Source organism: Molossus molossus, unplaced genomic scaffold (assembly GCF_014108415.1).
Source record: "Molossus molossus isolate mMolMol1 unplaced genomic scaffold, mMolMol1.p scaffold_m16_p_8, whole genome shotgun sequence".
Lineage (NCBI taxonomy): Eukaryota > Metazoa > Chordata > Mammalia > Chiroptera > Molossidae > Molossus > Molossus molossus.
In genome coordinates, this window is record NW_023425402.1 from 105,688,916 (window position 1) to 105,712,167 (window position 23,252).

General features: G+C 49.3%; 1 protein-coding gene across 1 annotated transcript in view; it reads left to right on the forward strand.

Moving 5' to 3' along the window:
* Nucleotides 1–13,261: 13,261 nt before the first annotated feature.
* TMEM181 (transmembrane protein 181) overlaps nt 13,262–23,252 on the forward strand; it is a 60,083-nt gene continuing 50,092 nt past the window's right edge. Inside the window, exon 1 of the mRNA XM_036249387.1 lies at nt 13,262–13,392. Coding sequence (XP_036105280.1) covers nt 13,262–13,392 — 131 coding nt within the window. The remainder of the gene's footprint in view (nt 13,393–23,252) is intronic.

Consider the following 23,252-nt stretch of genomic DNA (forward strand, 5'->3'; position numbering starts at 1 on the left):
CTTTCTATGGAGCCTAGTACTTCTCCCTCAGTGTGCTAGAGACACACTAGAAATGTACTTAGCCAAGGTGGTCTCCAGTAGTGCCCGCAGGGCAGAGAGATGCACGAGGTAAGAGGGGGGCCTGCCTCAAACCTGCCTGCACAGAGGTCTTTTTCAGGCCGCTCTGCACTGAAGGGTTCCCGGCTTCCTTCCCTCCACTCAGGCCTGGGGCCTGGTGATGCCAGGTGGTCTCCACTGGGAGGCGCTCTGTGCCCTGCGTCTTTGGGACTCCTAGGATCCCGGTTAGGGGGGTGGGGACAAGTCAGCAGGATTTGGGCATGCATACCCAGGTATTTTTCTTGGAAACACTTTAGATTTTATTAAAACCCTCTTACGTGCATCTCCTTAACAAACACACTGCTAAGCTGCCTGAGTACACACTGAAGGGTAGTCACCATTGAGGCCAAGCTTGCATGGAGAGCCCTTGGCAAAGCCTGGGTCAGCGGCACTCTGGCTGAGTAGTGACACCACCGCATTAACAGTGTGAAAAGGATTCTAGGTCAGTGGGAACGCCTGGTTGGACAAGCCCCTGGCAGGGGACCGTGGAGAGACGGCCGGGTGTAGTGTGGACACTGCTGCTCTGGGAGCCCAGATCCCGGGAGCTTAGCCTGCATCCGTCACTGAAATGACTGAAATGACGTCGCAGGGCCACTGCGCGCTGGCTTCATTTTGCTCAACTAAAATTTAAGAGATTGAACTCTTTCCCAAGGCATATTCCATACTTCCCTAGGCATCATGCACACTGATAAAAGTGAAACACGTTTTCTTTACTGCAGGATTTCCCAGAACTCCAGTGTGCTAATGTGTTGTGCGTGATGATGACCAAGGGGAAGGAATACTTGAAAACCGAAAGCAGGTCTATTCCCTCCATGTTTTTGTTTTTTTTTCTCTCACCCGAGGACATTTTTCCACTTTTTGTTCAGGTAGAGTGGGAGGGAGAGAGAGGAACAGAGAGAGAGAGAGAAACATCGATGTGAAAGGGACACATCGAGTGGTTGCCACCCGCACGACCGACCAGGGCCGGGGACAAACTGCAACCGAGGTACATGCCCTTAGCAGGAACCGAACCCGGGTCTCTCGGGACCACAGGCCGACGCTCTAACCGCTGAGCCAAACTGGCCAGGGCTATTCCCTCCATCTTTAGCTAGAATAAAATGGTCGACTTTGCTCCAGTAGGCGAGAGACCCTCGCTGGAGTCTGAGTTATGTTAGCTGAGTGCAAAGGTGAACAGTTAGGTGTGTTGTTTCCACATTGTAGTTTCTCACAAAGCTGAGCTGATTGAAGCGGAAATGAGTGTTTGTCCATTACAACCAACCAAGAGGCAAATATGTACCTTGTTCCATCTGCAGTTCTAACTCATGCAAATACAGCCTTTGTTTTCTGAGATTGCGAGCGCCAGACCCCTCCTGACCCAGCTTATCTTCTGTTCCTAATTAATACCTTGATAGTTCTACCTCCCATTTATTTATTTTGTTATTGATATTAGAGAGAGAGAGAAACATCGATGAGAGAGAACATCTACTGGCCACCTCCTGCACGCCCCCCACTGGGGATCAGGCCCACAGCCGGGGCATGTGCCCTGACCGGGAATCAACCTGGCAACCTCTTGGTGCAGGGTCGATGCTCAACCACTGAGCCACACCGGCCGGGCTGTACCTCCCATTTAAATGGGGAACCTGAGTGTTGGTCTGCGGATCAGAGAGTCCTGAATTTGATTATGATTAAGAGCACGTACCTCGCTTTTGATTGGGTGTCTGGCCCTGATCGGGCTTGTGTGGAGGCAACCAGTTGATGAGTGTCTCTCACGTCAATGTTTCTCTCTCTCTCTCTCAAAATGAAAAAAAAACTTTTTAAAGAAAAAAAAAAAAAATGGGGACCCTGGACATCACTTTCTACTCAATTTAGGGAAGGGAACCAGTCAGGGGCAACCAAACATTCATCTGGGTTGAAGCCAGGGGGCTACACCAGGCGCCATGCTGAGGTCTGTGCTCTCCAGGAGTGGGAGTTGATATCCAGAAATGCGTTCCCAAATAGAACTCTCTGGCTGGGTGGGTGATTTGCAAAAGTCAGTGTCTCCTGAACTCTTGCAGACTTGTCATTTCAAGTGCCAGAAATAAAGAGCCAAGGGCTGAAACTGTTCATCTGGCCTGAAAATCAGATAGCAAATAATGTTCCCTGGGAGCCCCTACACGCTGCAGCCACCCAGGGGACTGCCTAAATGGAAGGGAACAGCTGATGTCCACGTGGGGGCGTCTAAATGGAAGGGGGACCAGGCCCCACTGGGTTTTCCTGGGAGTTTCCCAAGCCTCTGATGACACCTACCTGGGAAAGTCTCAGTGCTGAGCGCCCTGAAAGGCACCACTACAAAGGTGCTAAATTGTGCCCATTTCTTCCAAGGAGACAACCCAGAGGTCAAGGTTGCCTCGAGATGATCTGGGGGTACCATTTTGCTTTACTTTTGTGGAAATAAACCAAGACCAACCAAGCAAGGACAAGCAAAGTCTATTCATTCAGAACTTGCTGTAGCCAGAGCCAGCCACCACCTCGTGTTTGGCAGAGACTCAAAGGCAGGCAGAAGAGGGGAGAGCCTCTCAGTGGAAGAAAGGGAAGGCCCAGGGGTGCCCTGATGGGGGCTGTGGGCATGGAAGCTGGAGGAGCTGATAAGAGGTGGGGCATCCTGTGATCAGTTGGGGGTGTATATTTGGCCAGTTGGTTCTGATGGAAGTGGGGACAAAAACGAAGGAAGCTGTCAGTTTTTAATCAGGTCCTGGTCCGTTGGGGCCAGTTGTTACAGAGGCTATCATTTGGCCCCCTGGATTGTTGGAAGAGAAAGCAGTCTGACTTCCTGTAAGTCTGACTTAGGCTGGCTTCCTGGGCTGGGTACAGTAGACTGCAGGTCGGAGTTTTTATATATGGTCTGGCCATTGTCTATTTGTATATTCAGTCTCTCAGTTGAAATCAACAAACTTCCAATTTTCCTGAATTCTGTCATCATAAGAATGAAACCAACCTACCCCCCATAAACAATAAATTAATCGAGTTCAGTAAGTATAACTTGTAATTGCACAATTATACCTTTAAATACTCAAGAAGAAACAAATGCTGTCCGGAACACGTGCATCTCACCCTAGTTTCTACTTTGACCTTGAGAAAATGGAAAGGGCATGCTAAACTATGCACGGTCCGAAATGACCACCAGGGCAGACACACTGTGGGAGCCACTAGAAGCCAGGTGAGAAAGGTAATTAGGAAATGCTCTGTGCACCATATTCCAGTTAAAATAACATGTATTACAAACCTCACTTTTATTTTAGTACCTTAGTTTGCCCCTAAGAGACACAAAAACAGTGCCTGCAGCCCTCATGGTGAGTTCTCGAAGCTTTGAATTCTCTGTGGCAGGGTTGGAACAATGACTCTCTTCACTGACAGAGATTAGTTCAGGAAACTAATCTCTACCAGGGCTGTGCTGTTAGTTACCAAGTTGCCTGTGTTTGAACTGTTTAAATAAGAATTCTCCCACCTCTAAATAATAGCACCATCCGAGGAGGAAAGTGGATGGAGTCCCCGGGGAGGCCGGGCTGGTGGCCTAGCACCTCTGAGAGCTCAGCAGCACCGGACCGTTACAGCCGACGTGCTGGAGTCCACGAGCACCTGACTCTCCGCCTGTCCATCGCTGAGCCTGCTCGCCAGCTCGCAGTAGACGGTGGTGAGGATAAAATGCCATGGGACTCAGCCTGTCCCTGTCCTTGCTGCCCATCGACGGGATTCTCATCACTGCGGCCCACAGCGCTCTCTGGTTTGGGCACCTCCTCCTGGACACGACCCCCTGATGAGAGCAATACTTTCTGGAAGGGTGGGCGCAGTGGTGTGCTGGTAAGCGGGTAACAGCCAGCTCCCCAGAAACCAGCCACACCGGGACGGCATCCATCTGCACGCGTACGCATTGTGAGTGGTAATGACTGAAGGAAGTGTAGCGCTCAGTGGCAAGTAATAAAATACGCAGTACCCTTTACTGTGACTCCGTGCAGCCAGTTGTTCTCACAATGTTTTTGTGGATTTTTGCCTAACGCATGTAACCATAGTCAACCCGTGTTTATAGTTGACAAATGGGTGTAGTCCTGACATGAAAGTGGGTTGACATTTTCATTTACATTTCTGAGCAAGACAGAAGTGAAACAACAAAGATCTGTGTTCAGTGAGATATCAGAACTCTCCACGCACATTAATGACAAGTGATTTTTTTTGCTACATTGGCTAATAGTTTGCAAATACTGGAAGAAAAGTCCTCATTTTTTGCTGCTCTTCATGACTTCACAGCAACAGACCTGATGCACTTTCAATGTGAACTGCACGGTTAACATTGCCTCCCCCACTTAAGTCTACAGTCCAGACTTGAAGCAACAAACAGCCCAATCAGCCCTCAATGTAGGGCTTTGGCTGATTCCACAGTGTGAACATTCCCTCCCACTAGAGCCCATTTCAAGCAACCAACATAATGTTGCTGCATGAGGAGGTGGGAAGAGATATGCAGTAAGTAGCAATTTAATATTTAATAATGACTCTGTTTAACAATCAGCTGTCAAGATTCCTGAGAAGTTAACCTTCGGCTGTCAGGAGCCAGTGTGCTGACCAGCGCATCCCTGGCTGCGTGGGTTTTCCAGAACCAACAACAGGCCGGGCCCAGACTGCATGCAGGCTAGGTAGAGAGTTTTAATGTGGGTAGGCTTCACCCAAGTTACTCAGCTGCTGAGCTAAGGACATAGTTTTTTTGTTTTGTTTTTTTTTTTGGTCTTTTTCCCATTAATTCAGCCAATATTTAAGGAATACCTACTATATGCCAACCACTAAGATCCCTGTAGAGACAAGTGATCCCAATATACACAAAGTAGACAAAGCTGTGCCTCATGATGGTCCTAGCTAGCTCTCCATCTACCGGACTCTGCTGAGCCCCTTCTGTCCAGATCAGCCCGCCCTCTCCACTCAGCGCCTGGAGCCGGGGCCCAGCGGAACGGCTCCCAGTTGGGCCAGACGAGGAGGATCCACCTTGACCCCGCCCGCTCCATTTATACAGCTCTTCACCACCAGGTCCCGCCCATCTCACTGAGCTCTCCACCCTCCCGGGACTCTACCTCCACTGCCCGACCCTGGGACCACCCCTCATTCTCTCTCACGTAGATTTCTTCAGGGGCCTCCTCACTGGTCTTCCTGCTCCCTTGCTCTCTACCCCCACCCCCCCACCCCCACCCCGTCCACACTCCACTCAGCAACCATAGGGGTCCTTTTAAAAATAAAAACCCTGTTTTTATATCATTTCTCCATAAAAACCGTTTCATGGCGGTCGAGCATGGTAATGAGAGTCCTTGCCTCCAGATCCAGCCTGTGGGTGTGTGGCTCACTAGCTGGGTAACGGGCAGGGGTGTGCATGGCAGCTCTGTATCTGCTTCCCCGCCTGCAGAGAGGGTAGTACACTGCCCATTCAGAAGGGGACTTTTGAGGGTTACGTAAGTTAGCATATGTGAGGCGCTCAGAACAGTGCATCCTCGTTATCGTTATATAAAGACCACGCCTATTACCTGCTCTGCCTACCCTTCCAGCTGCGGCTCTGGGTCCCCGAGTCCAGGCCCTCTGCACACGGTCCTCATCACATTGGCCCTGGCTCAGGCTCGTCTCACTGCTCACCTGTTTCACCCTCAACTCCTTCTTCAGAGCTTCTTCAAGACCACGTCCACAGCAAAGCCTTCCCTTGCCCCAATCCAGAGCAGTGTTTATGTTCCTTTGGAGCACGCGTCCCCATTGTACTCACACGTTCATTAGGGTGAACATGTGACAGTGCATGTCCAGTCTACACTGAACTCCACGAGAGTGCTCAGTGCCTGGTACAGTGTCTGGAACATGGCAGGTCTCAGTGTATAAAAAGGTCTCTCATAAATAGGGCTTATCTAAGACCCCTGGGAGAAACCACTCATCACGAGCAATGTCTCATTCAGCCAAATTCCATCATGAATTAGAAAATGAAGCCGATGCCCGGATTTCAGTACAGGTAGTATTTGCTATCAACGCTTTCACTCTATTTCTGAGTATGTGTGAAAATTTCCATAGTGAGTGTTTTTAAATAGCCTCAAAATATATAAAGTAGAAATTGATAGAACTATAGGAATTCGCTGAAAGCATATGACCTTACAACATACTTCTTTCAATTATAGATAGACCTAACTTTCAAAAGCTTAATTTCATGGAAATAAAACTTGGCACCCAACACCTAGAGAACATAAAATCTTTTGAAATATACATGAAACATTTATAAAAATGGGTCATATGCTAGGCCATGATGCAAGTGTCAATAAAGTTCAAAAAATCTGTATCATGTAGACTGTGTTCTTGTAACACAATGCAATTAAGGTATGAATCAATAATAAGACAATTAGCCCTGGCCAGTTTGGCTCAGCAGTTAGAGCATAGGCCCGTGGTCCAGAGACCCGGGTTTGGTTCCCGCTAGGGGCACGTACCTCTGTTGCAGTTTGTCCCCGGCCCTGGTTGGGGTCGTGTGGGTGGCAGCCAGTCGATGTGTGTCTCTCCTGTCGATGTTTCTCTCCCTTCCTCTCTCCCTCTCGCTCTATCTCAACATAAATGCAGAAATGTCCTCGGGTGAGGATAAAATAAAAAGAAGACAAATGTCTAACCACTTGAAATTTTGAAAGGAATTTAAATAACCCCTAGGCCAAAGAAGAACTGTATGCTAATGAATGAAAACTTGTGAAATGCCATGAAAACAGCACTTGGAGATAAGTTTATAGCCTTAAATGCTTATTTTTACATAGGAGCAAAAACTGAAGTTGACCAAAGTACATATCTTTAGACATTGAAAAAATAGCAAAAACTAAAAAGAGGGAAACAGATAAAAATAAAACAATTTAATTAATATAAAGGCAAAAAATAGATTCAAGAGGGTCCATGATATCTCGTTAGTTCTTGAAAAAGATTGAACTTGACAAATATCTGACATGATATATCTATAAAGCAAAAATAGAAAGCACAAACAGATATTAAGAATAAAAATGGGACATACCTTCAGATAGATTTTTATTTTTATTTTTTATTTTTTTTGAGTGCAAGTAGTTTATTGGGAGGTGATCCCCGCAAGCACTGGTAAGAGATGAGGAAACAAAGCAAGGAAGAGACAGAAGCCGGCACAGGGGACTAATGAGCAGGTTATTGCCCCGGGCAAGTGGGACTCAAACCTGCTGAGCGGGCACCTGTGGGCAGTGGAGTAGAGCCTGCCTCCCCATCCACCTGCCGGGCTCAGAGCTGTGGCTTATCCACCAGCTCTCATTCATTGTTGGTTGAAGGCTGCTTCTGAGGACATTAATTTCCCAGTATTTCTGGCCTGCTGGGCGCCGTGGCCAAGCCGTCCCAGCATCCAGGGAGAGGCCCAAGGTGAGGCAGAGGGCTGGCAGATGCCTTCAGGGGCCAAGGGTGGGGCACGTCGCACCTGCCAGTGGCCAAGACTTTTTGTTGTTGTTTGTTTGTTTGTTTTTAATTTTTAATTTTTTTGTTACAGATGTTTCTCCTTTTTTTACCCCATTGACACCCTCCTCCCCATCCCCCTCCCCCGCCCCGTCCCCAGCTTTGTTGTCCATGTCCATTGGTTATGCACACATGCATATAAGTTCTGTGGTTTATCTCTTCCCACCCCCCAACCCCTCTTCTGAGGGATGTCAGTCTGTGCCCTACTTCCATGTCTCTGGGTCTACCGTATTCCTCAGACTGTTATGTTCATTATATTTCATATATAAGTGATATCATGTGGTATTTGTCTTTTTCTGCTTGCCTTGTTTCACTTAGGATAATACTTTCCAGGTCCTTCCATGTCGTCTCAAAGGATAAGAGATCTTTCTTTCTTACAGCTGCATAGTACTCCATTGTGTATATGGACCACTGCTTTTTTATCCATTCGTCTACTGATGGACACTTGGGCTGTTTCCAGATCTTAGCTATTGTAAATAGTGCTGCTACAAACATGGTGGTACATATATTCTTTCTGATTGGTGTTTCAGGCTTCTTAGGGTATATTCCCAGACGTGGGATCACTAGGTCAAATGGCAGTTCAATTTTTAATGTTTTGAGGTAACACCATAGTGTTTTCCATAGTGGCTGCATCAGTCTGCATTCCCACCAGCAGTGCACTAGAGTCCCCTTTTCTCCACACCCTCACCAACACTTGTTGTTTGATGATTTGTTGATGGCGGTCATTCTGACAGGTGTGAGGTGATACCTCATTGCTGTTTTAATTTGCATCTCTCTGATGATTAGTGATGATGAGCATTTCTTCATATGTCTCTTGGCCATTTGTATGTCCTGTTTGGAGAGGTGTCTATTTAGTTCCTCTGCCCATTTTTTTAATTGGGTTCTTTGTCTTCCTTTTGTGGAGTTGTATGAGTACTCTATATATATTGGAAATTAACCCCTTATCTGATATATCATTGACAATGATGTTCTCCCATACAGTGGGTTGCCTTTCCATTTTGATGATTGTTTCTTTTGCTGTGCAGAAGCTTTTTAGTTTGATGTAGTCCCATGTGTTCATTTTTCCCTCTGTTTCTGTTGCCTTAGGTGATGTATCAGTAAAAATTTTGCTGCGTATGATGTCCGAAATTTTGATGCCTACATTTTCTTCTAGAATTTTTATGGATTCACGAGTCACATTAAAGGCTTTTATCCATTTTGAGTTTATTTTTGTGTATGGTATAAGTTGATGGTCTAGTTTCATTTTCTTGCATGTAGCTGTCCAATTTTCCCAACACCATTTATTAAAGAGGCTGTCTTTACTCCACTGTATGCTCTTGTCACCTTTGTCAAATATTAATTGAGCGTATTGTCTTGGGTCCATTTCTGGGTTCTCAGTTCTGTTCCACTAGTCTATATGCCTGTTCTTGTGCCAGTACCAGGCTGTTTTGATTACAGTGGCTTTGTAGTATAACCTGATATCTGGTATTGTGATCCACCTACTTTGTCCTTCTTTTTCAAAATTGCTGTGGCTATTCGGGGACTTTTTTGGTTCCATATGAACTTTTGAACTATTTGTTCTAGTTCTGTGAAATATGTCATTGGTATTTTGATGGGGATTGCATTGAATCTATAGATTGCTTTGGGTAGTATGGACATTTTAATGATGTTAATTCTTCCAATCTATGAACAAGGTATGTGCTTCCACTTTTTATATCTTCCTCTATTTATTTTTTCAATGTCCTGTAGTTTTCTGCAAGTAGGTCCTTTACTTCTTTGGTTAAGTTTATTCCTAGGTATCTTCATTTTTTTTGCCGCAATGGTAAATGGGACTGTTTTTTCAGCTTCTCTTTCTGTGAGTTCATCATTGGTGTATAAGAATGCCGTTGATTTCTTGACGTTAATTTTGTATCCTGCTACTTTGCCAAATTCATTTATTAAGTCTAGTAGATTTTTGATGGAGTCTTTAGGGTTTTCTATGTATAATATCATGTCATCTGCAAATAATGACAGTTTCATTTTCTCCTTTCCAATTTGGATCCCTTTTATTTTTTCCTCATGTCTTATTGCTTAGATAGATTTTTAAAGAATAAGAATAAATACTTTGAATAATTGTATGACATTAGATTTAAAAATTTAGAAATATAATAATTATTATTATTTTTTAATCCTCACCCGAAGACATTTTTCCATCCTCTGTTCAGATAGAGTGTGTGTGTGTATGTGTGAGAGAGAGAGAGAGAGAAACATTGACGTGAAAGGGACACATCGAGTGGCTGCCACCTGCATGACCAACTAGGGCTGGGGACAAACTGCAACCAAGGTACGTGCCCTTAGCGGGAACTGAACCCTGGTTTCTCCAGACCACAGGCTGACGCTCTAACCGCTGGGCCAAACTGGCCAGGTAAAAATTTAGAAATATAATTATTTTTTTAAAATCTTCCTACAAAAAAAAAAAAAATCCAAACCAAATGATTTTACTGGTAAATGCCATCAACTTTCTTATTTATTGCTTTTTAAGATTTATTTTTTTCTGTTGCCATCAGCTTTCAAGTCACTTTTACCTCCTCTCTTATACAAACACTTCTAGAAATTAAAAAGGGAGGGAGGGAGAGAACGAGAGAGAGAGAGAGAGAAAGAGAGAGAGAGAGAGAGAGAGGAAACACTATTCCCCTCCCCATCCCCCACCACGAGGCTGGTACATTGATACCTGAAGGAGACAAGGACTAAATCAAAAGGTCACCTCACTTAAGAAATGTCTGCCACCTTTCACTTCCTTTTCTCTTTCTAGGAAATTGGTATTTGAATGGACAAATCTCATATCACCAATATTTAGTCACTTAATTGTGCCTTTCAAGATTGCTCTCAGGGTCCCATTTATTTGACCTATTTAAATCTTTCTTGGTTTGGCATTTTTCTGTTTTTAAATTTTTTTCCTTTATTGATTCTAGAGAGAGAGAAAGGGAGAGGAAGAGAGAGAAACATCGATGAGAGAGAACATCGACTGGCCACCTCCTGCATGCCCCACACTGGGGATCAGGCCCACAACCTGGGCATGTGCCCTGATGGGGAATCAAACCACCGACCTCTTGGTGCATGGGTCGATGCTCAACCACTGAGCCACACCGGCCGGGCGGTTTGGCATTTTTCAAACAAAAGGAGACATAATTAAAATCAACCTACATTTTTGTAGAGATAGAAACAAGTTACCGTGTGTGTGTGTGTGTGTGTGTGTGTGTGTGTATAGAACATGTGGGAAGAGATCTCATTTGGACACATTGTTTTATAATTAAAAAAATAATATGTCATAACTATAATGGAAATAAAATATACAGAAAAGTAATTACAGTATAGTACATGGCTCAGCTGTGCATAACATTTACACAGTCATTGTGTATGTGTATGTGTGATATTTACCTAGCACATCTCTTTAAGTGAAAGAGGTAAGAAAGTAGATTTAGTACCCCCCAATGCTGGAGCCAGAAGACTTGCATTATCTTCCAGGGGCTACTGTACTTTAAAGGGGAAAATAAAGCCTAGGCTGGAAAGGTAGGGAAGGCTTAGCAGGGGGGTTTTAAGTATTCTGTGGTAGCTTTTTTTTTTTTTAACTCAACTGAGGATGTGTTTAGTGACTTTAGAGACAGAGGAAGGGAAAGAGAGAGAGAGGGAGAAACATCGGTTGCTTCCATTAGGCACCCCGACCCAGGATCAAACTCCCAACCTAAGTATGTGCCTTGACCAAAAATTGAACCTGCAACATTTTTGGTGCACAGGATGACACTTCAACCACTGGAGCCACCCAGCCAGGGCTGTGGTATCTTTGAGGTTGGTTAATATTTCCCCTAATGATAAGCTCTCTGTAGCCAATTATAAATTACTTGAAATACGACATATGCTAGTCTCACTGTCTCTGTTTCATTATAGAAAACAAAACAACCTGTGTTTGTGAAGGGGCTCTTCTCAGTGTTCCCCTCTCTGCGCTGTATTTTGAGATAGCCAATTCAGAGCTTCATTCTTTGTCCTCCTGCGATGATTAAATACAAATGCTCATGTTAATGAATGAAGGCCAAAACCTGCACAGTGCAGGATGATTGGAAGTTATGGGAATATTTGCAAGGCCTGATAGGAGAGCTTGGCTAGCAAAGCAAAACTTGTTCTATTTATTTTTTATTTTTTTCCTATATTGATTTTAGAGAGAGAGTAAGGAAGAAGGAGAGAGAGAGAAACATCGATGTGAGAGAGACATGTCGCCTGGTTACCACCCACACAACCCCAACTCTAACCGCTGAGCCAAACCGGCCAGGGCTCCCCTTACATTTTAGAACAAGTTCCTGGCTGGTTAGAGCATCGGCCCGCAGACCAGAGAGTCCTGGGTTCAGTTCCTGCTAAGGGCACGTACCTTGGTTGTGGTTCATCCCTGGCCCCAGTTGGGGTTGTGTGGGTGGTGACCAGTCGACGTGTCTCTCTCACATCGATGTTTCTCTCTCTTCCTCCCTCTCTCCCTCCTGCTCTGAAGATAAATGAAAAAAAAAAGAAAATCCTCAGGTGAGGATAAAAAAAAATGTAAGGGGAGGGAGGAAAGAAAATATGACCATAAAAATAAAGAGCAAGGAAGAGTGGGTAAAATTAGAGCATAGGTAAAGGTAGTAGAAAATGTGGAAAATCTGACGCTATCTAAATGTGAATGATCATTAGACTGGCCTGGGAGCTTTGAAAACTGCAGGTTCCAGAGATCCATATTATGTAATTTAGATTTAATAGTGTAAGTTTTGGCTCCCAAAATGTGTATTTGTAATTGTAAAAGATTCCTGCAATGCATACACAATCCGTCTTGCATGGAAGCCTGCCCTGAGTTCAGGTGGAAATGCACTGACATCACCTGGAACAACTGTTTCCCCACTTATCATGGGGGGAAATTCACAAGAGGAGACGACATCATCTTTGGATAAGTCATCCCTGAAATATGTGTTGATTTATTAGTTTTTATTTTACACACTGATGTTGAGCTTTGCCCAGATTTTGTTGTGATGGTGGCTACAGAACGTGTGGAAGAGACATCACATTTGGACACTTTTTTTTTTTTTGTCGTTAAAAATTAGTATTATGATGATAATGAGCTTGAGGCCAAGTGGAACCGGGGCTGGGGGGCGGGGGGGGGGGGGGCGGGGGACCGGAGCTGTCCGCGGTGCTGAGCGCGGGGTCGGCTCCAGCCCCTGACCTTCCTGGGAGACAGGGCTCTCCGTCGGTCCTCAAGCCCCATTTCCCTCTCTGCCGCACTGCCGGCTCCTCCTCCTCCCCAGCAGAGCAGCAGCGAGAACGGCCCTTCATATTTTTGTCCTGGGCAGCGGATGAGCTCGTGTTGGAGTCCCCCACCGCCCCCTCTCGACTCCCTGGGCGGCGGCTGATGGGCGCGGCACCCTCCGCCCCTTAGGCCCCTCTGCGGGCTGCTGCGTGGTGGGGCCCGGACCTCGCCCCCTCCCAGCCCCCACCGGCGTCCTCTCCACGGCTCCCCGAGCACGCAGGCTTCGCTCTCCTCCGCGCCCTCCCCACCACCTGCTCCAGCCCCTGCTGCTCCTCCCCTCCCCCTCCCCCTCCCCCTCGGCCCCGCCCGCGCTGGCAGCCCCCGTCCTCGGAGCGGGAAGCGCGGCCCCGAAGGAAGCTCTGCGCAGGGCGGCGCCGCGGGAGGGGGTCGCCGGCTGGGCTGGGCGGCGGAGCGGGCATGGACGCCGAGTACCCTGCCTTCGAGCCCCCGCTCTGCAGCGAGCTCAAGCACCTGTGCAAGCGGCTGCAGGAGGCGTGCCGGGAGCTGCAGGCGGACCTCGCGCCGGGCAGGGATGACCGCTACTACAGGTAGGGGGGCGCAGGGCCGGCTCGGCCGCTCGCGGACCCGAGCTCCCGGGCTGGGTGCGGTTGCCGCCCGGGGAGGGCTGGGTGGGGCGGTGGACAGGCGGGGGGTCCGAGGGTTTGGGCTCTGGGCGCCCGCATTCTGGGGCTCTAGGGCAGATCGGGGGAGGGGGGGAGGAGCTGTTCCCCATTCCCTAGAAACCTGAGCCGAGATTCTTCTATCGGAGACAGGGACTCACTGGGCTTTGGTCCCTGTTTGGCTCCTTTCTTTCTCTCTCTCTCTCTCTCTCTCTCTCTCTCTCTCTCTCTCCCTCTCCCCCCTCTCTCCCTCCTTCCTGTCATTTCCCCGCCCCCTCCGCTGCCTCCTCCTCAGGCCTCTCAGGGTTCTGGTTTGGGGACCTGATCGCTCCCCCTCTGGCACTGAGCAGAGAGGGCCTTGGCCTCTCCTCTGAGGTCCTCAGACCCCCGGCTTCAGTGGAAATCTCTGAGGTTGGGGTGCTGCCCAGGGTTCGGGGCTATGGCCTCGGGGCTGAGCAGCACCTGGGTGAGGGTGCTGTGGGAAGCCGTCCGTCAGCACCCACAGAAGCTGTTGGTTTGGGCTTGTCTGTGTGCATCTCTGTATCCCTCTCCCGTAGCCAAAGTGAGGGCTGGGGGCACTTACAGACCGTTGTGCAGGCACCGCCCCTTCCTCCCTGCGAGGCTGTTCTGATGGGAAAGTTGTGCCCATTGCCAGTGGCCCGACTTCCCTGATGTGCTCCTGTGGTGAAAGGGCCCTGTCAGGAGCTGGAGCCTGGAGTCTGGGTTGATTTTGTTGCTAACTAGTTCTGTGACTCGGAGGTGGCCTGCTAACTCTGCACTTCAAGCTTCCTGGTCTGTAAAATGGGAAGCTTGAACCAGAAGGTTTCTGGAAGTCAGGACTCTAATCACGGTGTGCTCGCTCTGTGCTTAAGGAGGACCGGTGTGGTTGCCTGTCCGTCTCTGAGGTGGTGGTAGTCAGGTGTACATGCTCGCGGACACGCATCACACTCCCCACCAAATCCTTCCCAGAGCCCCTGGCTTCCCAGGGGCTCCTCCACAATCTACTATTGAACAATGTATGTGTCACAATTACGGAGGGTTTTTTAAAAATGTAATTCCGAGCCCTGGCCAGTTTGGCTCAGCGTTTAGAGCGTCAGTCTGAGGTCCAGAGAGACCTGGGTTCGGTTCCCGCTAAGGGCGTGTACCTCGGTTGCAGTTTGTCCCCTGTCCCGGTTGGGGTCGTGCAGGAGGCGGCCACTCGATGTGTCCCTTTCACGTCGATGTTTCTTTCTCTCTCTTTCTCCCACTCTACCTGATCAAAAATGGAAACATGTCCTCGGGTGAGGATAAAAAAATAAAAATGGCCCTGGCCGGTTTGGCTCAGCGGTTGGAGCGTCGGCCTGCGGTCTGGAGAGACCCCGGTTCGGTTCCCGCTAAGGGCACGTACCTCGGTTGCAGTTTGTCCCCGGCCCTGATTGGGTCGTGTGGGTGGCGACCACTCGATGTGTCCCTTTCGCATTGATGTTTCTCTCTTTCTCTCTCCCTCCCACTCTATCTGAGCAAAATATCAAAAAAATGTCCTCGGGTGAGGATAAAAAAATAAATAAATAAAAATGTAATTCCGAGATCATATGGTTTGGGATGTACCCCCAAATCCTTCTATTGCAGTATAGAAGAACTGTATAAGAAAAACCCAACAACCCACATATAGTTTCAAATCTTATTTTTGATATGTTCCAATCTCCTTTCCTGCTAATTTCCCCTGCTCTATCATTTCCTTGTATTTTATTTTCTTGGGAGCCACTGAATATCAAAACGGTCTTAATGCGGTAGCAGAGGAGAAGACAAACTGGTTAACCCACAACTGAACTGTCCTTGGTTCATTCACCCATTTCTTCCACTCCCAGTGATTGAGCGTCTCCTGTGGGTCTGCTATTGTCTAGGTGTTGGGTGAGCAAGGCAGACAGGGCACCTGCTGTCTGAGGCTTGTGGATAATGAGAAGTGCTTGCATACTGCTCTGCATGCTAAGAAGATAACGGACCGAGGGAGATGGGGGTTCTACTTCAGAGAAGGTGGTCATGGAAGGTTCTTTTAGAAGGTGACACTTGACTGAGAAATGAAAAACGAGTTGCTCACTAGACAGTGAGCTTGGAGAGGAAAACTCCAGAAGAGGAGGGACAAGCACAAAATCCCTAAGACCATAAAAACATGGTATGTTCAAGGAACAGTCGGCCAGTGTGCCTGGAGACCAATGGCCAGAGATAGATAGGGCCAGGTCGTAAAAGGCCTTGAAGGCCAGGCTGAGGGGTGTGATGAGAGCACAGGTGTGAGACCAGGGATGGGTTTAAGGAGGAGGAAGTGACATGAGCAGTCTGGCTGCCCGTCCCATAGCAAGCATTTGAATCTTTGCTCCAGGAGCAACTTCATGATGATTAAGATTATGATTATTTTGTTAATCCTCACCTGAAGATATTTTTCCATTGATTTTTAGATAGAGTGGAAGAGAGGGAGGGAGGGAGGGAGGGAGAGAGAAACATCAATGTGAGAGAGACACAGTGATTGATTGGTTGCCTCCCTCATGACCAAACTGATCCCAGGGGTCAGGGATTGAACCTACAACACCCAGGTATGTGCTCTCGACCGGGAATTGAACCCTTTGGTCCTTGGGTCGACACTTTAACCACTGAGCCAAACCAGCTGGGGTACAACTTCATTTTTTAAGTTAGTTCCTGAAGACAAAATCACCGTGGTTGGAAGGGGACAGTATGAATTCTGCCCCCTGCCTTGTTGGCGGAGCAGTTAGGCTGAATCACGGAGAATGTTGTAGTGGGGAGAGGTTTGGGCCACGGAGCCATCCCCTGCTCCATCGAATGTTCATGCCGATCCATGGGTCGTAGCTTTGTGAGCTCAGTGACACACGCTTGGGCACCTAGGTGGGAAGCGGATAGTTGCAGCTCCTGCATCTGTCTGGCTGGAAGGCGAACTTGCTACTACAATTTTTGCTCCTACTCTTCTCACCATTTTCATTTTTCCATTAGTGATTGATGACTAAAACACACCCATCTTTTTTTCCCTGGAGGCCCGGGGACTTGCCTCATGTGGCCGATTCCTCCTAGCGGCACCGCACGGCTGCCAATGCTCTGCCTTCCAGAGATGGTTGCCCTCCCTCCCCCGCTAGCTGGCACGGCTCTTTGCATATTAGCTACATCATTTGGCATTGCTGAGAAGCGGCAGCTATGTGATCAAAGGACTCACAGTCGTTTTCACAAAATGAGAGATGACAGTTGCATTGCCTGCTAGGGAAGGGGAGCCGCCCCTTGTAGGTAGAAAGCAATGGGCTGGGCACCTGAAACCCTGGCTTCCAGCCCCCACTCTGCCCCTGCTAACTCCCCAGCCTTGGGGGAGTATCGAATTTCACTGGGGATCAATTCTCACTCCAGGAAAATGAAGCAAGCATGTCGTGAGACTCAAGTGCTTTATGACGCTTACACTAAAGATGCTCTCAGATACAGATACAGAAAAGCCAAAGCCACCAGCCAAAACACTAAGGTAATGGATCGAGTTGTTGAGCCAGCAGGTTATGATGTCATTAAGTTCTTCCTTTTTGTCCTGACTGCTAATAAACATTTGGGTTATTGTTTCTCATTCACATTCATCGGAGAACTGGCCGACTTTCTCTAGCTCTCTAAAAGAGAAGGAATAACTTGGACCCACAACAAGACTTCTTGAATCTCCACTATACCCCCACCAAAAAGGCAACAATGAAGAAGACAGATATGTGTAGACAAGGACATGTCTTTCATTCCCTGCAGACGGGAAGGCAAATTTGCACGCTCACTGTGGAACCGGACTGTACCTTCTCAATCAAGCATACACACTCCTTGTGGCCCAGCGATTCTTCTTAGGTGTATGCCCTACAGAAATGCATACAGATGTCCATCAAGAGACAGGTACTAAAATGTTCATAGCAGCACGATTGATCATACTCCTAAACTGGAAACCAGCCAGTCAACAGTAGGATGGGTAAATCTGGCTTGTTCTATACTGGAATATTATACAGCAATGAAAGTGAACATCTTACAACACACAACGATAAAGATGTGTTTGTATGTTTCTTATGCTTCAACAGAAAGCTGGAAAGAAAACCAACTCCTGTGTCTCATCGATGATATCAGGGCCTTTGTCCTTTCTTGAGCAAGGGAGTGGAATCCGACTTCGGCAAAACAGAGGGTCCAGGAGCTGAGGGTGGAACCAATTTCCTCAAGGGAGGGGGGCAACCCTAATTGGGGTTCTGTTAGGAGCTAGATGTGGGGAAAGGTTGCCAGGTGGGCAATCAACTGTGTCCATGGCGCAAGCGGTAGGGGCTAACCGAACATGAGGGATAGTAAATACATTCCTCTAGAACTCGGTTCTCGAATTTGTGGTTGGCCATTTTGCCGATCCATACTTTGTTTCTCGCATGATTACCTTACCTCTGGAAAATACATGAGCAACGAAGAAGGGCTTGTTTTTTTCTTGGCCAGTGAAGTGATGCCCCAGGCTCTCCTCACCCAACAGGCTTCCGGAAGCCACATTTCATTCCCTCAGTGAATTCTTTGGCCCAGGGGCTGGCACTCAGTCTTGCTGGCCTATGTCAGACAGCACGTCAAGGGAAAACCTACGTTCAGTGAAGGCTTCACACTAGCCAAGCTCTGGACTAATGCACAGAGTCAGACGCCTGCTTCTTCAATCGGCCGGTGCAGACAGACCCATGAGAACACAGGAAACATGGCGCAGCGGCCGGGCAGAGGAGCTCATGAGATCAGGGGTTCTTAATGCTGGCCATGCATCAGAATCACCTTGGGGAGCTGTTAAAAATACAAATGCTGGGCCATCCCCTTGAGGATTATGACTTAGTTAGCCCGGGCTGGGTCTAGCCAGGATGGAGACCCCAGGAGGGGTGAGTGCAATGCTCAGAGCATCGTGCTGGACAGGAATGCGGGGGGTCTTTCGTCAAGGCTCCTCTCCCTGACAAAGCTCAGTGGCCACAGTCAGTGACCCCTTGGCTGATTCTCCCGTTTCCGCGTTTCCAGGCTGCCCAACCTCCCTTTTTGGATGAAGACATCTGGTCGGGTTACAGTCGGGTTTAAAGGTCCGAGAACCACTTTCTGATTCAGGCCTGCCTGACCCTGACCCATCTACTGATTCAGCGTTGATGCTTCAGCTAACGTTTCTCTTTGTTCTCTCTGGAGACAGCTCACTGTAACTGTGGCGTCCTGACATCTCTCTCTGTCTTTTGTTTCCTTTTTGGTGGGAAGAGTGATCAGTATCCCTGACGAGACTGATTTTAGAAAGAGCTTCTCTATCTCCATCATGTCAAAGGTACACAAAGAATTTCATTAAACTCACATGCTTGAGTTAGCCACAGGCCTGGCCTGGCGAGGGAGGCTGGTGCTGTTGTTTTCTACTTGGGACAAGACACAGCCCCCAGGTGGGCCCAGGTTTGAGGACCTGAGCAAACACACGTATGAGTGGCGTGTGGTGGGTGCGTGTGGAGTGTGCATGTGCACCTATGGGCTTACACTCCCCCCCACCTCTCCAGGAAGCATCCCTCCCCCTTGACTCCTGACTGCTCTCCTCGCCCTCTGGGGTCTTCCTCCCCATTGTCCCCGCTTGTCCTCAAGGCTCAAGTCTTTCCTTCAACTCTGACTCCTTCCCATCTGCTTACAACTCTGTCCAAACAAAGTTCCCTCAGCCCAGCCTCCTTTGGGAGCCACACAATCTTCTTCAACGGGCGTCTGTCCGGCCTTCCTCTCCCCACCCCCATGCTGGCCTGTAAATGGGTTAAAGGTGGTCCCTGCATATTGGCTCCATGTTGATTGTTTCTCCACCTATTTCATAGATGTCCCCTCACTCGCTCGCACCGGTGACTACTAATTGCTTTAAATACAGGCTAAAGAAGCCTATTTTCAGCCGTTTAGTTTGCATACCCATGAAACTGCACCCAACATCTGCCATCCACAGCTGTGCAAGGCCTGTGGCTGTAACAGACCCACCCTGCTGCTGCCCTTGGGAGTTAGTTCTGTGACGGTCTCCTCACCTTGCTGCCCAGCGACGGGGCACGTCAGCCTGCTGTCCGAGTCCCTTCTCCTCCAGGAATTCCTGCGCCCTCTCCCCTTCTGAGTGGGGGCCCTGGCCAACTGAGCAGAGGGCCTGCTGAGAGGCCCCCCCCCCCATTATGCCACCTGTCCAAGTGCTGCCCACTGACCCTGTTGTGCAACACTGCCACCTGGTGGTCCTGTCTCTTCCTTGGTCAGCTCGAAACCCTGGAACTCGCCACACACGTCCTGGAGCTGCTCTTGCCCATGTCACTGGTGACCTCTAAGCATCAAACCCAGTGGCCCCTCTCAGACCCTCGCACTGTGTAATCCAGAAGGATATGACCAGAGCTGGGACTCTCTTGTCCCTGCAAGGGCTCCAGCAGTGCCCTCTCATCTTCTCCTGCCTCCTTGTCTTCTACACACGTTCAGAGCTGCTTAGGCGAGTCTCCTGCCTATTGTTTGGGCGTATGGGCCTTGCACTAACAGCATTAAACACCCCCAGCTGCAGTGGTTGGGGTACTGTTGTGCTCTGCCTCAAACCACCTGCCAGGGGGTTACGCGTGTGACAGAATGAGCCTTTCCTCCTTGCACTATTGGTGTGTGAACTGAGAAAAATTGCATCCTCTGAACCAGACATAGCTGCTCTCATTACCTGCCGGCAGCCTTCCAGATCCAAAGGAGATGGTGACCAAGGCCCCCAGCGGCTGGAGGTGGGGTCACAGAACCTCCAGTTGGGGCATCAGGACTTGCTTCGGGTCATTCCATGACTTCTGAGAATTCTCATTCTTTGTCTTGGCCTTGGGGCAGTGTCTCAAATCCAGGTCATTTCAGGGCCGTTTCTCAATAAGCTGTATGATGCAGAACACAGAATACTCAGGTGAGATTCAAATTTAAATTCAAGTCCAGGGCGAATCTTTTCACCTCTCTACGGGACAGACCCTGCGAGAAGACGACGAGCCACCTGCTCTCGGTCGCGCAGGCCGTCGGGGGGAAGGTGGCTCAGGGGAGCCGCCGACACCCTTGCCCGCCCCTGGAGGGACATGAGTGTTCTGCTCAGGGATGAGGACCAGGTAGGGGATGAAGGTGTGTGCAGGTTCAAAGGACCAAGTCACCTTCCCCCTCTGCCCGCGAGCCGGCTCCGGCCGGGGCTGATGTGTGCCTTCCAGTTTCCCACGTTTACACTTCTGCGGTTGACACTTTAGCTTTGATTCTTTCTCCCTGGCCTGGGGCCGCCACAGGCATGTTCCAGGGGTGTCATGGTGACTTACGGAGTGTCGACAGAGGGGTTTTGAGGGATTTCTTGATATTCGGAGCCCCCACGGCTGACTGAGGACAGAGGCTAGGCTGTCCGCACACACTGGCCCCCTGTGCCTGCAGGGCCGGAACACAGCCTGGATGTGTAGGTCAGACTTTGACCCGTGGCAGACAGACGGCAGGACAGAGCCAGCAGCAGGCTCCAGGCCAGTAGCTTCCGTCCGTCTCTCGGGAGCGACCCTGCGAGACCGAGCCAGCCGCTGTGCTGGGCAGAAGCTGAGCGGCCTGCCCTCCCGGAACGTCCTCCCCTCCTCGGGGCCTCTCAGGGAGACCAGAGCAGGTGGCTGCCCTCACCAGAGGCCAGGGGCACGCTCAGCTTCCCACCTCCAAACGACACGCTCCTGCCCTTCCCTTGCCTTCTGTGGGGAGGGGTCCTCCATCTTCTAAATGATTAGAAAATACGCTGGGATGTTACCAGTCATCTGACAAATCCAGGTGTCATTTGTTCACACATGTGTCGGGTGTCAGGTGTTCTTCTGTACCGGGCTGGATGGCAGACCCTGGAAAGCTGAGGACAGCTCAAAGCTGGTTATAGCAAAGTCACAGGGGGTGGTACAGTTCAGATGTTGAGAATAAAACAAAAGACATGTTTTGGTCTAAAAGACTGGGACTTTTACGTAAAAACTCCTAGACCACCAAGGCAGAGGAGGAGGAGGGTACGGGTGCGCTGGGCCCTGGTTTCTGTGAGTGGGAGCAGCCAGGGCCGCAAACGAGGCTGTGCTGTGCGGGACTGTGAGAGCCCGGGCTGGACACGGCCAGGGCGCTCCTCCTCACCAGGCTTCATTACTGCCACTACCCAAACCCAGTCGGCACCAAGGGACAAGGGGGCATTTGTTTCACTGGTTGCTAAGAGGATAGAATGAGATGTGCGTTTAAACTCTGTAGCATAGTTCTGCACAGAGTCATCTTGCTTTGGGGAATGAAGAAGAGAGGAAGCAGACATCATGTAGCAAGACTATGGCCGCTAGTCTCCAAAGAAGGTGCCCCAAAGAACTGCTCCTCCCAGGGTTCACGCCCTTTGTTGCCCCTTGCCCTCAGATCCGGGTTGGCTCTGTCTTTTACCAACAGAACGTGGTGGCAGTGGTGCTGAGTGATGCCCCAGGCTGGGTCATAGGCAGCCCCACAGCTTCTGCTTGGGTGTCTTAGAGCGTCCATTCAAGGAGAAACCAGCCGTGCCTTTGAGACCTGACTTCCCTGACACCGTGAGGAAGCCCAGGCTAAGCACGTGGAGAAGCCTGCCTGGCCGACCCCGCGATGCAGCCATCCCAGCCCAGGCACCAGGCACGGGAGTGAGGATGCCATCTTGGATGTCGAGCTTTCCGATGACTGCGGCCCCAGAAGCCATCTCGATGAATTCACAAAGGAGACCCCCGGCAAGAACCACCCGGCGGAGCTCGGTCAGCACATCGAAGGCCAAGAGAGCATAAGCTGTAGCTTTAAACCACTGTAGTAGATGCCCTTCAAAAGGGCCCCCAGTGGCCCCCCGTACCTCCTGGTATTCACGCCCTTGATGATCCTCACCCCTCGAGTGCTGGAGGGACCTGTGATTGGCTTGCAAAGACAGGACCAGAGCAGGAGTGAAGGGACGTCTGTCTTGCTCTCTCTCTGGCTCTCGCTTCCTCACTCGGGTGGAGCAGAGCTGCCCTATGGAAGGCCCACGTGGCAAGGAGCTGAGAGCAGCCTTCTCAAGAGACACTGGACTCCGCCAACAACGACGTGTGTGACCTTGGTGGCTGACCCCTCCCTAGTCGAGCCCGAGGAAGTTCAGCCCCAGCTGCCTCTCTGAGAGAGTAGGCTGCACCCGGAGTCCCTGCTGACAGAAACTGCAAGAAAGAAATGTTTCAGACCACAGAGTTCTGGGGTAATTTGTTATGTAGCAATAAATAACTAATACAGCTACTACATGTGAAGGTGGTTTGTTAGGCAGCAGTAAATAATGGGAACATGTATAATGATAAGAAAGCAAAAAAAAAACCCCAAAAAACAAAAACCCCAAAATTGTAACCAATTTATATCGTCAATAACTGCTGAGCAGAAGAATGTGCTCCTGGCGTTACTAAACTTGATAAGCAAGACAGAACATTTGAGCCAATAAGAGTCAGACCCGCCCTGGCCGGTTTGGCTCAGCGGTTGGAGCATCGGCCTGCGGTCCTGAGAGACCCGGGTTCAGTTCCCGCTAAGGGCACGTACCTCGGTTGCAGTTTGTCCCCGGCCCTGGTTGGTCGTGCGGGTGGCAGCCACTTGATGTGTCCCTTTCACATCGATGTTTCTCTCTCTCTGTTCCTCTCTCTCCCTCCCACTCTACCTGAACAAAAAATGGAAAAGTGTCCTCGGGCGAGGATAAAAAAAAAAGAGTCAGACCCTTGCTCCTCACGGTCAGTTCTGAGGAGTAAGGAAGACAATGAGAAGTGCACATGTTTGCAGCAGGTGGGCCAGAAAGGTGTGAGGCCTCC